The 15,586-nt window shown below is 34.4% G+C and overlaps 4 protein-coding genes across 6 annotated transcripts; 1 reads left to right on the top strand and 3 right to left on the bottom strand.

The window, feature by feature from the left end:
* Positions 1-1,377: 1,377 nt before the first annotated feature.
* LOC128280796 (uncharacterized) lies at positions 1,378-2,502 on the bottom strand. Its single transcript, XM_053019270.1, has 2 exons — positions 2,416-2,502; positions 1,378-2,334 (listed from the first exon to the last, which is right to left on the bottom strand). The coding sequence occupies exons 1-2, from the start codon at positions 2,500-2,502 to the stop codon at positions 1,666-1,668; spliced, it is 756 nt and encodes a 251-aa protein (XP_052875230.1). The 3' UTR covers positions 1,378-1,665.
* Positions 2,503-2,842: 340 nt separating this feature from the next.
* LOC108481827 (transcription factor bHLH63-like) lies at positions 2,843-4,156 on the bottom strand. Its single transcript, XM_053019263.1, has 5 exons — positions 3,714-4,156; positions 3,361-3,591; positions 3,199-3,264; positions 3,055-3,134; positions 2,843-2,975 (listed from the first exon to the last, which is right to left on the bottom strand). The coding sequence occupies exons 1-5, from the start codon at positions 3,996-3,998 to the stop codon at positions 2,843-2,845; spliced, it is 795 nt and encodes a 264-aa protein (XP_052875223.1). The 5' UTR covers positions 3,999-4,156.
* Positions 4,157-4,433: 277 nt separating this feature from the next.
* Positions 4,434-8,200, bottom strand: LOC108483792 (uncharacterized). Of its 3 annotated transcripts, none has more exons than XM_053030909.1 (5): positions 8,047-8,200; positions 7,731-7,850; positions 7,362-7,626; positions 6,705-6,869; positions 4,434-6,001 (listed from the first exon to the last, which is right to left on the bottom strand). In XM_053030909.1, exons 3-5 carry the CDS (start codon positions 7,581-7,583, stop codon positions 5,225-5,227), a joined length of 1,164 nt encoding a protein of 387 aa, XP_052886869.1. In that variant the 5' UTR covers positions 7,584-7,626; positions 7,731-7,850; positions 8,047-8,200; the 3' UTR covers positions 4,434-5,224. The 3 variants fall into 3 exon arrangements, with proteins under 3 accessions (XP_052886869.1, XP_052886870.1, XP_017642863.1); XM_053030910.1 differs by having other exon boundaries at positions 8,051-8,198; XM_017787374.2 differs by having other exon boundaries at positions 7,362-7,605; positions 7,731-8,200.
* A 1,921-nt stretch (positions 8,201-10,121) lies between these two features.
* LOC108481828 (bifunctional purple acid phosphatase 26-like) lies at positions 10,122-11,043 on the top strand. The gene is made up of 3 exons (XM_017784906.1): positions 10,122-10,212; positions 10,467-10,758; positions 10,878-11,043. Exons 1-3 carry the CDS (start codon positions 10,122-10,124, stop codon positions 11,041-11,043), a joined length of 549 nt encoding a protein of 182 aa, XP_017640395.1.
* Positions 11,044-15,586: the final 4,543 nt, after the last annotated feature.

The raw sequence follows: 15,586 nt of genomic DNA, 5'->3' as shown, positions 1-15,586 counted from the left end.
TTTGGGTAAAGTACAATAATGGTAACTGAACTACTGACTTCATTCTAGTTCGGTCATTGAACTATTAATTTTTTTTATTTAATCACTGAATCAAATTTTTTGCTCACTCTCCCGATAGCTATTAGATGAGTGATGGGAAACTGATATATGGTTTTCTTTATTGGTCTAATAACAGATTTAGCTCTCTAATATTTAGACATTCTATCAATTTAATCCTGAATATAAAATATTTAACAAATTTAGCCTTCAATATTTATACAAATTTGTCATACACCTATAACCAAATCTAGTTGCAATAATCAATCTTTTCTTCTTCTTTTTAACTGTCAAAATAATCCAATCAATAAACCCAAATCCTGCTAACAAACACAACTCATTCACGGCTGCTAGATTTTCATTGTTTCTATACCCATTATCAAAGGGTGAGCTAAAAGGGCTAAAAATGATTTCTTTCTTAATATTGTTTTGTGAAATTTTTAGAGTTAGAACTAAATTGCATAAATCTTGTAAATTTTGAGGGCTAAATTTTGTTGAATTTATTAGAATTTGAATTAAAAAGGACAAATTTTGTAAAAATTGAGGGCTAAATTTGTTGAATATTTTATATTTAGGATTAAAGCGATAGAATATCTAAACATTGAAGGGTTAAATTTGTTACTAGAATAGAAAAGCCCCACTTCAGCTTTCCGTCACTTATCTAACGACAACTAACGGGAGAGTAATCAAAATATTTGATTTCGAAAAGTTAAGTAACTAAATAGAAAAATTTAATAATTCAGTGACCAAAATAGAATGAAAACAATAATTTAGAGACCATTTATGTAGTTTACCTATTATTTTTTATCCTTCGATGCTAAGTTATGGTATAAGTATTTAAAAGTAAGGCCTTGAAAGCAATCTTGAAATTGTAAAGATTATGTAAATGTATGAATAATTCTGCAATTGTGATTGGACAATAAAGAAACTTATACATCAACTTCTGTCTATGTCACTAGATGGTCCATGCAATAATTTTCTATTAAGCAAGTTCTACAATTTTCAGTAAGCAATGATGTAAATGCATTTGATAATAGCTTCAACTAAATAGGAAAATTAGATTATTATTATTATTTTTTAAAATCTACTCCTATTTTGAGATTCCATTTGAAGAGTTGAAATAAAAAATAATATGGAGACCCTAAATATATATTTAAGCTCTTATCCATTCTGCCAATTGGTAACAAACCTGAAACAATTTTGATGGTAAGTGATGATCATGCGATACAATGAAAATACAAACGTCAAAGACAGTGTCACCGTGCCCCCTAAGGAACTCGAAGCTGTTCCGGAAGTTCCGGCCCTTGATCTCACCGTTGACCACGGCTCGATGTCTGAAAAGAATGATAATAAGAACAGGAAGAGAAGTTGTTTCCTGTTATGTTTCTCAAATGTTGAGCTTGGAAATGAAGATGGCAAAAGGAAAGCCTTTTCTTTCCTTGAGAATCGTAACAGGTGCTGCGTGGCCGTATGTTTTTCCAATTTCGAAGTTGGACCGAAGATGAAAGGATGATTTCAGGGCTTATCGTGTATCCTGTTCGTAGTTCGTGTATCCATATCATGTTTGTGTTATTATGTTGTAAGAAAATTGAATTTCCGAGTTTGGATAGTTCGTATGGATGTTTTAAATTATGCACAGGACTGAAACATACCCCAGCTAACAAGCTTGCCATTAAAATTGTCCGCAACATCAATGTAAACCTTGGACTGTTTATATGCCTTTGCAAGCTCTTGTTTCCTAAAGTTCAGATCATCCTCTAACCTGGAGATCCTCATAGCTAGATCCTTCAGCTTCTGACGTTCGATTTGACCGATGTAAGCGCAAGCGATTTTCTTCAAATGTTCCATGGCGAAATCCACCTTGAAACTGATACGTAAAGCGTCCTTGATCGCGTCCCTCCACTTCAATATCCTATCCTCGGTGATTTCCTCGAGTCGTAGATCGTTCATCTCTTTGACACTAGCGCAGAACATTATGTATACCATCTCGGTGATGCTCGGGTTCATCTTACTTGTTGCGGAAATATCGCCACAAGCACCAATGATTGTCTCGAGGGTAGGGACCAGAGAGTGTGGGAAACTATATTTCCCATGCTTTATGCGATCCCCATCTAAGCCATTGAAGTCTGAAAACTTCCCCTTGCTCTCTTCATCGGCTTCGATTTTCGTAAGTAGGTCACTAATGGGCATTTCATCGTTACAGCATGTTGCTGCTTTGGGTTTTGTCGGGTTGAGATCCGCATTAACCAGGATCATCTGTAGCAGGTTTTGAAACTCATTCATGTCCACATCCATGAGCTGAAAACATTACCAAACATTGAATTGTAAACCAAACACAGAGGAAATTGTACATGAGCTTTGGATTGAATAAATACTTACGTCTTTAAGAGGAAATGCCTCAATGGCGGGGTTCGTTCTTGGATTGATTGCGGCAAGCTCCAATGACAAGAACTGCAACTGCAACATAAGTAGGTATATATAAATGTAAAATATATACAGTCATGTTATTATAAATGTTGAGGGACTCGAGTTTCTTTCCGGAGAAATCTTCACATATTGTCTATTTAGAGCTGATCGGCCCTTAATGGGCTGGTATTGTACTCAAGTTGAGTCGGAGTATGTGGAGTGAGAATGCCTTGTTGGATTGGTCGTACGTAATGTACGGGCCACCTAATAAGAGGATGTAAGCACCTCGTGCTAGATAGAGTTTGAACCCCTAATTTGTACCATCTTTTCCCTCAAATGATCTATATCCTATATAGGTCAAGAATTGAAACCTTACCGAGCACAAGACACTCACATCCCTTCAGTAGGTGGCCCGTGCATTAGGCACGGCCCGGTCTAATGTGGCACTCCTACTTTGCATACCCCGCCTCAAGCTCGAGCTCTCAACAGAGTCGGAAGACAAAATCCCAGTTTGACCCGGAGACAATACTGACCTATCAAAGGCTCCAACTCAGGACAGATAATACTTAAAAGACTTCTCCTGTCCGAACTCCACTCAACAAATAAACAAACAGAAGGATCCACACCTCGATCTCACGTTGCAGTGATTGAATGTAACTAAAAATCTCATCAAGCAAAAGCGCCCCCTGAACCTGAATCCAGAAGTGGCTTATATTATGCCATAAGTACTGAAAATATTCGTATCCATTAGCATACCTTATTGCAAGCAGGGATCAGATCCTTAAGAATTTTGGTACTTTCACTTATTTGTTCTCTCATAGCCTGCCAATAACAAGGTTCAGATCAGTGGAAACATATTCAAAGCCTGCAACTAGGTCACAAGTTTGCAAAAACTCCATGAATTATATATCAAATTACCCTGTGACCATCAGTGGCTTGAGCTCTTCTTGCTCCTAAATTGCTGTAATCTTGTTTAGCCTTTTGCTCCATTGGCTTGCCTGAACCTGAACTAGGTTCTGCTTCAGCTTTAGAATCACCATAGGAGAGCAGCAATTCCAGTTTTGATTTTAACAGTCTATTCTCAGCAATCAACCCTTCATTTTCCTCTGTCAAATGCTTGTTCTCCGCTGACAGTTCATCTGCTGTTATCTGCACTAAGACATGTTGACATCAAAGAAGACGCATCTCCAGCAGACCATGGCAATCCTTAAAGTTCTTTTAGTGTTACATAAAATTTGACAAACTTTGTTATGTTTTATATATATGTTTACCTTGCGCTTTTGCCTATACCTGTAATCACTTAGTCTTTTGTTTTCTCTTTTCTGAGCTAAACTAAGTTTAGGTCTTCCCCCTTCAGATTTCGTTCGGTATGAACCTTCGGATGTTCCTACTTGATTCAACTGGTCTTGATCTGTTAAAGACTGAGTGAGTCCACCATTTACAGCAGAGATCTCAGTTTTGTCCTCCACGAAACCAACCAGCTCCATCCATTGACCATCAACTGGTTTCTTTAAAGTGAAAAATGAACTGGACCCATCTGATGAATAACCCTCCATGCTCACCAGATAAAACTCTTTAATTTTGATTTTGTAGCCAACAAAACACAAAGACCAATGATGTTTAAGCTAAGCCCATCCCATTCATATATGAAACAATGTTCGGAAACAACAAGGTTTGTATTTCCTTTGTTTTCTTACATCTTTCCTTCAAGATTGTCGTCACAATAACTTGTCACCTATTTCAATCATTCTTATAAGAATCTACTTAGAAATTGATTTGAACACTATTATTGTTTGACGGAGAATGTTAAATGTCTGTGTTATATTGAGTAAAAATATTTAATTTGAATACAAGGATAGATGATTCAGGATTTAACAAATGTGAAATGCTACAACTTCAATGGTTTTTGTTTGAGCAGGTTTGTAAGACTTATAGAACCTTTTCTTTTGATATACAATTCTGAGAAATGCTTATGAATTTCAAAACAATCATTTGAGGTAACAATCAGTATATGAATCTAATAAAATATCATCAAAAAATCCCTGTCTACGGTACCCGAATTAAGAAAAAAGTAGGATACAAGCATACATCCGGTATGAGTATCTATGTAGACCAGATGTGTCACATAAGGATAGTTTGAAGAAAACAAAGATTCCAAGTGAGTAAGTTTCTATAAGCTGCAAAATGTGACAGTAGTACAGAGACTACGTAGATTGGTGTGATATAAACACAAACTATATGGTAGATCTCTCAATCCTTTTTAGGACTTTTTCCCATCATCCTTGTATCCTGTTCCCAGTCTCAATTCTAAAGCCAGTCCAATTGTTTTCAGCTTTCTTCACTGCTTGTGCATTTGATTTTGCTCAATGTGCCTCAAACCAAATTAACAAACCATAAGGGAACAAGGCCCCAATATTTGAGCCACCACCAACGATGTTTAGGTGGGTAGTTTGAGCATCAATAGCTGATAAAGAAAGCCTTTTGGTGAAGCTCATTGGAGTCTGGAGTTGCATTTCATCAAACAGATAAAAATAGAAGTGGCGGTTTCGATGCTGATACAGGATATGCTTGGGGGAAAATCCAAGTGTTCTCATTTGGGTCAGTCCAAAAATTTAAGGGGTAAAGTCGATAACAATGGCGAGTATTACTTGAACAAATAAGAATACCATACAGAAAGATTGTGTCAACCTTTTGGAGGAGCAAGATATCAGGTAAAATGGTATACCAGTTTCATATGATGGGATTTTTCTGCAGTATAAGTTTCAAGAATGGTATCTCATTTTCAGCCATGCATAATTCTATTGGAAGAAGACCAAGGAAATAAACCTGTGCTGACAGGAACTCCAATGAAGTTCTCAACAGCATCGATACTCATCTTGAACTCCTCATATATCTCAGCACGTTTCTTCTTCCAGTCATTCACCTCAGCCTCTAATGTTGAGATCTTTGAATCAATTTCATGGAGCAATTTGCACCCTGGTTGACCAAAGTAAGCACAGACAACTTTCTTCAAATGCTCCATGGCAAATGCCACATTGAAACCAAGGCGTAAAGCATCCTTGATCACATCTCTCCACTTCAGCAATATGTCCTCAGTAACTTCCTCAAGCCGTAGATGTTCCATCTCTCTGATCACAGCACAAAATAAAACATAGACTGTGGCAGAAACACTGGGACTTACTAGACTTGTTGCAGAAATATCACTGTAGACACTGTTTATTCTCTCAACAGTTGGAATCAGAGACAATGGGAAACTGAATCTCCCAAATCTTCTCTGCTCCCCCTCTAAGCCTGTGAAATCTGAGAGGTCTACATTGCTCGCAACTTCTGTATGAAGTTCCATAAGGAACTTAGGCAACTTGATCTTAGCCACTTCAGCAGAACATGAACCACTCTGAGCACTCTCTTGATGTTCAGTAGCAGGCTCATTGACAGCAGCTCTTGCATTTGGAGTCCTCTCTTTATTATTTGTAAGATTCTGACTGATAGCCACACCTCCATCATTTGAACTAATCTTCTGCTGATCTTGGATGCGTTGATGCTTTTGGATACTACTGGACTGAAACAATATGTTGGGAGGTAAAAAAAAACTCATGATAACAGAAAAAGAAGCTTACACAAAAGTCGATTTGGTTTGAGACAATTAAGATGACTTTATTGAACATTCTATTTTCTTCCCAGTAATTGAGGAGTGTAAAAATTTAGACATGCAAGGTTACTCATGCTCAAACCAAATAAATGAATAGCATATGCTAATACAGTCAAAAAGATTTTAAAGAGCTGTCGTAAATGGTCTAACAGGGAAAAAAAGATAGAGAGATAAAAGAGTTTGTTGGGAGAGAAGAGAGATATAAGAGTTTGTTGGGATAGAAAAGGCTGGGGAGGGGGGATTCTTTTTGTCAAAAGATTGAGTGCAGGTATACTGCCAAGCCAATGTTCAAGCCCATAAACACCACTATTACCGCAACATGTTAAATCTATGGAATATTATTTTTACCGTTTACATAAATTCTTATTTGATTGAGACGATAGAACATACAATGACATAAGCATTCCAAATTTGACCAATCAAAGTACAAAAGGATATTGAAAGAGTAAGACAAAATTTAAAGGAATCTTGCTATGCATGGCATTTATTCTGTCAAAGATGAGACTATGCAAAATAACACTTAAGTTTTTGACATCGTTCTAAGAAAATAAAACTGAGAAGAGATTATTGTGACTCCGTATGCTAAAACTCATCAGAAGCAAACGGTTGTTACCTTTGAGACCTCTTCTGTTTGATCATCATGCCACTGGCTGGTTGCTTGAGAAAAACAACATTCTACCTTATCTAGATCTAGGGCTAGAAGACTCTGATTGGTACGCAGCTGTGAAAGCTCCTCTTCATACCGTCTTATCTCATTCTTCAGCCTCTCCATTTCCATCTGCAAAATAAAAAGCAACATCAACGAATAATGTATTTGACAGCCAAGCTTCTTTTAATCTTGTGCAAAGTTAAAATTTTAACCTCAAGATCACTAGTCATTAATATCTTTGTTTCAATCGCAACACCTCCATATTCTCAGCAATATACCATAAAGATGAGCTATAGATAAGCGTTTTCAATACTACTTACAGAAGACACTAAGAAGAAAGGTGTGACATGCACAGGCATAGATATTAGTTACTATGAATAGACAGTTTTCTTCTCATAACTTCATAGTATGTACCTTTTGCAAATGAAATTTTTTTCTATTCAAGCAGCATGAACAAAAGAGATGAACTTTATACAATTGAATTTTGAATAGATACCTCAATTGTCAGTTCAAAAATTTCTAGTTTTATAAAATTGTCTTTTAAACTTGAAGGATGTAATCCTAACTTTCTCCCATAAACAATGGGAAGAATGATAAAAGGAAGACACGCAAATTCTTTACCTTCTTCCTCTCTAAGTACCGCCGATCCGCAAGCACTTTTCTTTCCATAACACTAAATCTACGTTTGAGAAATCTTCTGTTGTTATCGGCTAAACATTTAGATGTTCCTGATTCAACCAATTGGGGTTCAACACTTGTAATCAGCTCAGTCTTCAAATACTTCGACTGATCAGCTTCATTATTCTTAAATGGACTGGTAACCTCAGACGGAGAAAGGTCCATGTTTCCGTGAAACAGTATCTGCCTGATTAAATTGCAAATAATTCTGAGGAAAATGAAAACAGTAACCAAATTAAAAGATCAAAACAATCAGAAGAAAAGATTCTTTCTTTAGCCGGTAAACAATCATTAATTCCGAATTTAACCTACCAGTCATAGACAGATCTATATGACCAAAAGTCAACTCTGCCAATCAAACAAAGAGATGAATTAATGAGAAAATCCGCTTCAGTATTGACAGGATCCGCCCTTCTTTCTTTTCCTTGAAACCTGAAAATTTCAGCATAACATAGTTATAATTACTTATAAAACTCGGCGAGGTTGAGAGCGAAACTGAACGGAGTCGATGATGGAACTTCGATTTGGTTGCAAAGTGATGAGAGTTAAGCGTAAAATAGAAGAATTTCCAGATTTCTATGACCTAGGATTAAAGGAAGGGATGGAATTGTTACAAAGCTGATCCCACCTACTCGTAACATTTTGGCTTTTTTTCTTTTGGGCAAACTACACCCAAGTATTATTTTTAAGTTTTTATTTTGTCACTTAATCTCAAAAAATTTCAAAGTAGTTAATGTATTATTCAAAAGTTTTTATTAAAATCCCTGAACTATCGAATCGGTTTGAAAACAATGAAATAGTACCCACCACGAGACCATTTATACCTATATTTTGTACGAGGTGGACTAAATGAGCTAGAAACTAAAACCAAATAAATTAATTGAGAGAGGAGATTAATATCTCATGCCTACAATATAATACTTTTGTCATTGGTCACAAGATTGACGGGTTATTATTATTATCACATAATAATACTAATAAATTATTATTTTAATATCAAATTAATAATATAATTAATAATGAATGGTATTTTCAAAACAATTTTTTAAAGCAGTGCTTTTATATAGTATAGATGAATTCTAAAACTACAAGAGAAGCAAGAAAAATGTATAATTTGGACCTATAATTTTATAAAAAAATTATTTTAGCTCTTCATTTAACTTTTTATTTTTTTAACTCTTAAACTTGTGTTTCTTGTCAAATTATCCCAAATGAAAGGTAAAGTTAACTTTTCTTTTTTAACTTTGTTGACGTGACGTACATTTGATTTGTCATGTGGATGACACGTCAACATTTAGTTAATTTTTTAAAATTCTAAAAATTTAAAAAAAGTTATAAAATTTATAATTTTTTATAATATTTTAAAAATTATTTAACTATTGACATATCATCCACGTGATGCCAAGTCAACAAAGTTAACAAATGTTAATTTTTCTATCCATTTTGGAATTTGACACAAAAAAAATAAATTTAAAGACTAAAGAAAATGAAAAATAAAATGAAAGGCTAAAATGATTTTTTTATGTTAAAGGGCAAAAAATAATTATGTCCAAAGAAAAGACATTTGAGCAGGGTTCGCCTGATTCAAAAGGAAAAATTTCAAGCTAGACCCATTTTCGAGCCAGCCCAACTTACCAAAAAGTTCATTTTACCATTTAAAAATAAGTAAAATATTAAAAATTTAATTATATTTTATATTTTTATAATTAAATCTAAATATAAAATTAACGGTAATTATTATCTTTAGAATTTTATGATTTAAAAAGTATGATTATAATTTTAAAATAAATTATGAGTTTTAATATTTTATTTATAATTTTCTAATGTTTATAATTTCTTTTAATTTTATTAAAATTATTGGTAAAAAATTCTAACAGTATCATAAAGATATTTTAATTATAGTTTATGTGTCAAATTAGTTATTGAATTAACTTATTATGTCATCATTTAGGGAAATGGAAATTAAAAGACTAATAAAGAAAATGTAATAACTTGATAACATTAATGACTATTATATAACATTCAAAAATTAGATGATTAAAATATAACTTTAAATAAAATTTAAGTACTATTATTATATTTTAACCTACGATAAATATGAATTAAAATGATTGAATTTGTAAAATCCTTTCTCAGTGCATAGTACTTAATTAAAAATTAGAGTAAATTACACCAACGGTCACTTAACTTTGAGATAGCTAACAAAACAGTCAACTAGGTTTCATTTCAGTCACTCAACTTTTGAAAAATAACAAAACAGTCACTAACGTTATAAAAAAGTGACAAAACAGTCATTGATTAACAGTTTTCGTTAGTGTTTTAACAGAACTGCTGATGTGGCAAGTTAACTAATTGATGTGGCCAGTTAACTTGCCACGTAGGGTGTCCACATCAGAAATTAAAAAAAAACCTAAAAAACCCTTAACAGAGAAGAAGAAGAAACAACAGCAGAAGAAAACTATAAAAAAAAGTCTTATTTACCTAATTTGTCAGGGTCTGGTTCTTTGTCATTGAAACACCATGTCTTTGCTCTTTTTCTTCTTCTTCTTGGCTCTCTACCTCTGTGACTCTGTAACCTTCTGCCATTTTTGGCGAGGTCTTATGATTTTTCCAGATTGGGATGTGGTTTACTGTTCGAATCCCATGTGACCAGAAGGCGGCTACAAAAGTACATTGGGGCGCCTTTTCTTCAAGACCAATGACATGGTTCAGGCTGTTGAAACTCCTGACTCTGTACGAAACAAAGTCTCCTTATCTATTTTTGGGTTTCTTGATAGAGAGGTCTCCTTGAAAGGTAAGGTCACTCCCACCCTACGTTAACCTCACTAGTCATCACTTGATATAAGGTCGGCATGTTTATCTTTAACTGGTAGTACCATGTTGCCACATTGTAATTTTATGACAAATAACCAAAATTGACTTATGGGTTGGTTCATGCATTAGCGCCTAGAATCCAATTTATTCATCTTTTCTGTGAAACTCAATTAATGTGATGTAAGATTGTGGATGTCATCTCCACTGATACATGTTCCTTCATGCATTGTGTAGGAAAGCTGAAGGTCTTGGATCATCAATGGATTCAAGTTATTTTTGAGCCATCTGAATTCTTTATACTGAACTCTTTCATGCATAATTTGTTGTCCATTGTATCTATTTCAGTACAATCATTGGTTTATTTTATGGAAGGAAGGCTCATGTTTCTTTTCTCTGAATTTTCATGTTCGAATCTCAAATATAAGGTACAATTATCAAGTGGCGAACGTTACCCTGTACCAGACAAAGCAACTCCAGTTTACATCACTGTCAGAGATGGTGGAAATCGAGGAAGTCTAGCTGGAAGGTTAGTTTGATTGCATATTGCAACAAATACAAAAATGATATTTAGCTACGTGTTTACAGTTAATCTGTTACAAACTAAATACCTTGCTAAATTAAGCAAATGGTTTTTTGATTATACAGATTTTTAGATCCCCAACCAGAGTATTTTGCATTCCGAGAAGCTAGTTATGGTCATTTGACACTGGAAATCCAAAATAGGACCCATGCATTCTACCATTGGAACAGCAATAATGATGGGAAAAAAGTGGCAACTAACTCATTTGTATTTCACAATCAGTACTGGTGAGTACAATCAACCTTAATCTACATAAGATTGTATGTTAAATGAGGAAGCATCAAAGTCTGCAGTGAAACAACTAATGATATGTGACAGCCCTAATTTGGCCCTAGTCGGAAAGTGGTTTCGGGATCACAAAACCGAGTCACAAAAATAATTAGATGTTATATTTTGTGTTTGTTTCATGTGAAAGTGCATGTGTGAAAATTTCATGCTTTGATTTTGTCAATTGTGAGTGAAATTATGAAATAGAACTTATGTGAAAATTTCTGAAAATGCTATAGGCTAATTTGTAGTGGTCAAATAATTTGTAGAGCAAAATAGGAGGATTTGCATGTCAAACCTCCCATTTTATGTGTAGTGGCCGACCATCATCTTGGTGATAGACAACATGTGCACTTGATAATAATAAATTAAGACATGAAGTTATGGTACTAATTGATATGTGTCATTTTATGTTATAAATAAAGAGTAATAAAATAACAAAAGGAAGTGAAGGACAAAGTTTTGTTCATTTTTGTTCATCATAGCCGAAAATAGGAGAGCAAGAGAGGAGAAAGCTCTTGACAAATTCGGTCACTAGGGGGAAGAAGGTGTAAGGTAAGTTCATGGTAGTTTGCTTCTATCTTGATGTTCATGAGTTCTTCTTGATTCTACCTTAAATCATGAAGCATATTTTGATTTTTTGGTTGTGTTGTGAGCATTCGGTCATGAATTGAAATGAGGGAAATGGTTGTTGTTTCATGTTTTTTTGATGAAAAATGGAAAATAGGTGAAGTTGAGCCAAGCAAATGAGCATGCATGTGCCTTAGATGCTAATAGGGAAAATCGGCATAACATGTTGTGTGTATTATGTCCGAATGTGAACTTGGATAATATTGAGTAATGTTTGTGCTTTAAAATGATGAAATAAAGTTTATGCTTAAGTGAAATCATAGGTATGTGATGATTGATTTGTGATATGCATGTTTAAATAACATGCATGCAAGGTATGTGTGAAAGAGTGATTTGGTAACAAATCTGCTTGGGACAGCAACAGTAATGTGATTTTGGAAAATCACCATAAATTGTGGGAGATGAGTTAGAAGCATAATAATTATGTAAATAAATCTTAATGAGTCTAGTTTCTTATAAAAGAAACCGTGTAAGCAAAAGAATTTCCGATAATGAGATATTTGAAGTGATGTGGGACAGGGTCAAAATGACTTCTAGATCCTCTGTTCTGTTTTTATAAAATCATTATAAATTGTAAAAAAATGGTTATAAGATAAAGTTTATATGCTTAGACTCCTTAATGAGTCTAGTTTCAAATGAAATAAATGAGAACATATTTTGAATTCTGTACAATGAGAAATTCAATTCGTAGTGAAGAGTAGTTAGATTAGTCAAATAGTGAAACAAGGGAAACTTTAAGAAAAATCTGGTATTGATTGGCCAAACCAAAAATTCTGAAATTTTTATGGATGGAAGATATATGAGTATATTTTCAGGGAAAATTAACGGAAATTGATTTGGGGTTCCGTAACTCCAGTTATAAATGATTTAGTGACTGTTGCTTAGAGCTAATCATGGGTCAAGCCCTGCCCTACCAAGGCCCGATCCAAAAATGGGAGGTTTGGGTAAAAATATAGGCCGAAAAATAGGTTTGGGCAAAAAACGAGGCCCGTTTAGAAAGCGGGCCGGCCTCGAGTAAGAGTTTTTGGCCTACCAAATATGGGCCTAAAATTTTGCCCAAGTCCTACGAAATAAAATTACTAAGCTCGAGCCTGCCCGGCCCATATTAAATTTTTTATTTCATTAAATAAAAAATTTGTATGGGCTTGGCTCAAACTTCCGACCCTACCATGATCACCTCTACTATTGCTCGGAAGATAACTTACGGTGAAATTTTGATTATGTGGTAAACATTGACAAAAATTTGTTAATGAGTTGCTTATTGATTTCTTATAAGCTTACTGCTCAAACCCGGCCCGGCCCGGCCCATGATCACCTCTACTATTGCTCAGGAAGATAACTTACAGTGAAATTTTGATTATGTGGTAAACATTGACAAAAATTTGTTAATGAGTTGCTTATTGATTTCTTATAAGCTTACTATGATCTGTAGGTGTGGAAGTCGAATATATATATAATATATTTTGAAAGTGATGCTTGAATAGTCGAATAATGACTAAGTTTAAAATTGTTGACTTTAAGCTCAAGAGCATAGAGGGACAAATTCGGATAAGGGAAAAGAGAAAGTAATCGAATAGCCGTTGTAATCATTCGGCAACATTCGAGGTAAGTTCTTAAGTGTTTAAGCTTGATTCCTTTTTATATGCCTAAGAGTTAAATTAATATGGCAAAGAGAATTTAAATTTTATTTAGTTAATGTGCCGAATATGTAATGATTTAAGGCTATAAGCCGATTATGGCTATTATGCTTAAGTTGAATTGGATTTGGAAATTTGATGCACTAAATGAGCGTTACAATGAATAAACTATGCCGTATATGTGCTGGTAGAGATATTACGATATGTGGATTCGTTCCGTAAAGTAAATTATTCAGGTATGAACAACCTAATTAAGTACATGTGAATTAAATGAATTTGATGATTGATGTGAATCGAACATATAAGAAATGGTTTCATGTTTATGTTCAACTATGAGACCTTGTGTTAAATCGACAATCGATTTCGTTCAATACATTAAGTTGGTCAGGTATGCGATATGTACTTATGCATGTTAAATTGATTGGAATTGAATTATGAATGTGAATTGAGAAGCATAGGTGAAAATGCCTATGTCATATAGGTGAGTAAGGGTAAAACCATCGTAAATTATCGATAAGGATGGGCTATGTGTGGAACCATCTTATAATTGCTAATTTGAATGGTTGCGTGCGAATCAGTGAGCAAGATGTATTGTATTGAGATGATGCTTGGTGAAAATATACATATGTTCTTTGTGTTGAATGAACATTAAATTTAAGTTATGAGTAGTATGTGACTAGCATATCTAGTCGAATTTGATACTATTAACTGATGTACTAAGATATGTGTTCCAATGTGAAATTAAACCCTATGTGGTTGAAATGATGAAAATCTTTGTTCATAGATTTGTGTTTCAGTTATACATGATTAAAGTATAAGTTATGAAAGAGGGAAAGAACAGGTGAATTGTTTATCGAAATACGATATCCGAGTTAAATCCATGAGCTTCGTCTGCTGGTATTATATCCGGTTAAATCCTGCAGCTTCGTCTTTGGTAATATATCCGGTTAAATCCATGAGCTTCGTCTTTGGTATTATATCTGGGTTAAATCCCGCAGGCCTAGTGCTGGTATTATATTCGGGCCTTTGAGCCTAACAGACTATTATGACAGTGAGACATTATTCGGGCCTTTCGAGCCTAGCAGGCTATAATGTCGGTGAAATGATATCGGGCCTCGAGCCTAGCAGGCGAAATGCCGGTGAATGAATAAAAGTCTAAGGTTAAGGCACCTCGTATTAGTTTGACAAATGAATACATTCAATACGTTAAGTGGGCTAGGTACGCACTATGTACTCATATGTAAGTTCGATTTGAATGGAATCACGAGTGTATAATGTAATACATATGTGAATAAATGTTATAACTATATCTATGACCATGATACATTCGGTCAAGGTGTGAAAGTATTTGACTTATTTATGTTATATGAATTCAGATTAAATGTTATAAGAATGCTGAATGTGTATTATGTGCTTGTGTATATTCGGCCAAATGGTAATATACCTAGAAAATGGCCTTTTGAGAAATTGAATAATCGAAGTATAATTGCATTTAATTGTTTGCACAGCTTAAAACTTACTAAGCTTATGAAAGCTTACTCCGTTTGTTATGTTCTCTGTTTTATAGATTGTTGGCTCCAGTTACTTGCTCGGGTTGGAGTTCGCCGGAAATATTATCACACTGTCGAGCTCACGCTATTGGTGTAAGTAAATCTTAGTATTTCGAGTCTATGGCATGTATAGGGTTTTAATGTTGAGTATATGATATTATAATTTAGCCAAAGGTGGTGGCTTGTATTGATAAAGTGTTTTGGCCATGTAAATAGGCCTATGTTGGCTAGTAATTTTTTGGGCCTCGTAAGCCCATATATGGACAGATTACATGTGAAAAGAAAAGTTGTAAATTGATTGAAATTTTTCGACATGGTTTTTGTGTGATTGACTGAGTTTAAGTTGGGTAACACCTCGAACCCTGTTCCGGCGAGGGATACGGGCGATGGGTGTTACATGATAATTTCCAATAATTTTGCTAAAATTACCCCAGTGCACGAAGCATTTTTAGAGTGTTTGAATGATATTATTAGCAAACTTTTTAGAACAAAATATGCAGTGAGTGGTATATGTTGTAGGAGAATGTGATATCTCGAATTAGGGCCTAAACGGAATAGTGATTTCGAAACCACAATTCTGAAGTAGAAAAATTTATTCTGATTAATTTTTGTAATTTATTGAGTGATTAGATGCATGTGTTAGAATATCGATAGAAAATTTCATGAATTGCATGTCTAATTTGCCTATTA

The sequence above is a fragment of the Gossypium arboreum genome, chromosome 1 (assembly GCF_025698485.1).
Source record: "Gossypium arboreum isolate Shixiya-1 chromosome 1, ASM2569848v2, whole genome shotgun sequence".
Classification (NCBI taxonomy): Eukaryota; Viridiplantae; Streptophyta; class Magnoliopsida; order Malvales; family Malvaceae; genus Gossypium; species Gossypium arboreum.
The sequence above is the reverse complement of the archived record's forward strand: the minus strand, read 5'-3'. Positions and strand labels throughout refer to the sequence as shown.

Bases quoted from the DNA above. Each gene is read 5' to 3' on its own strand.
- LOC108481827 (XM_053019263.1), bottom strand. From the start codon at position 3,998: ATGGAGGGTTATTCATCAGATGGGTCCAGTTCATTTTTCACTTTAAAG. The intron at 3,592-3,713 runs GTAAACATATAT...GTCTTAGTGCAG, and splicing joins GGTATAGGCAAAAGCGCAAG to ATAACAGCAGATGAACTGTC. The intron at 2,976-3,054 runs GTTTGTTTATTT...AGCCTTTGATAG, and splicing joins ATCGAGGTGTGGATCCTTCT to GTCAGTATTGTCTCCGGGTC.
- LOC128280796 (XM_053019270.1), bottom strand. From the start codon at position 2,502: ATGTTGCAGTTGCAGTTCTTGTCATTGGAGCTTGCCGCAATCAATCCA. The intron at 2,335-2,415 runs GTAAGTATTTAT...TAATGTTTTCAG, and splicing joins AGGCATTTCCTCTTAAAGAC to CTCATGGATGTGGACATGAA.
- LOC108481828 (XM_017784906.1), top strand. From the start codon at position 10,122: ATGGTTCAGGCTGTTGAAACTCCTGACTCTGTACGAAACAAAGTCTCC. The intron at 10,213-10,466 runs GTAAGGTCACTC...TGCATTGTGTAG, and splicing joins TAGAGAGGTCTCCTTGAAAG to GAAAGCTGAAGGTCTTGGAT. The intron at 10,759-10,877 runs GTTAGTTTGATT...TTGATTATACAG, and splicing joins CGAGGAAGTCTAGCTGGAAG to ATTTTTAGATCCCCAACCAG.
- LOC108483792 (XM_017787374.2), bottom strand. From the start codon at position 7,583: ATGGACCTTTCTCCGTCTGAGGTTACCAGTCCATTTAAGAATAATGAA. The intron at 6,870-7,361 runs GTAAAGAATTTG...TTTATTTTGCAG, and splicing joins GGTACTTAGAGAGGAAGAAG to ATGGAAATGGAGAGGCTGAA. The intron at 6,002-6,704 runs GTAACAACCGTT...ATATTGTTTCAG, and splicing joins AAACAGAAGAGGTCTCAAAG to TCCAGTAGTATCCAAAAGCA.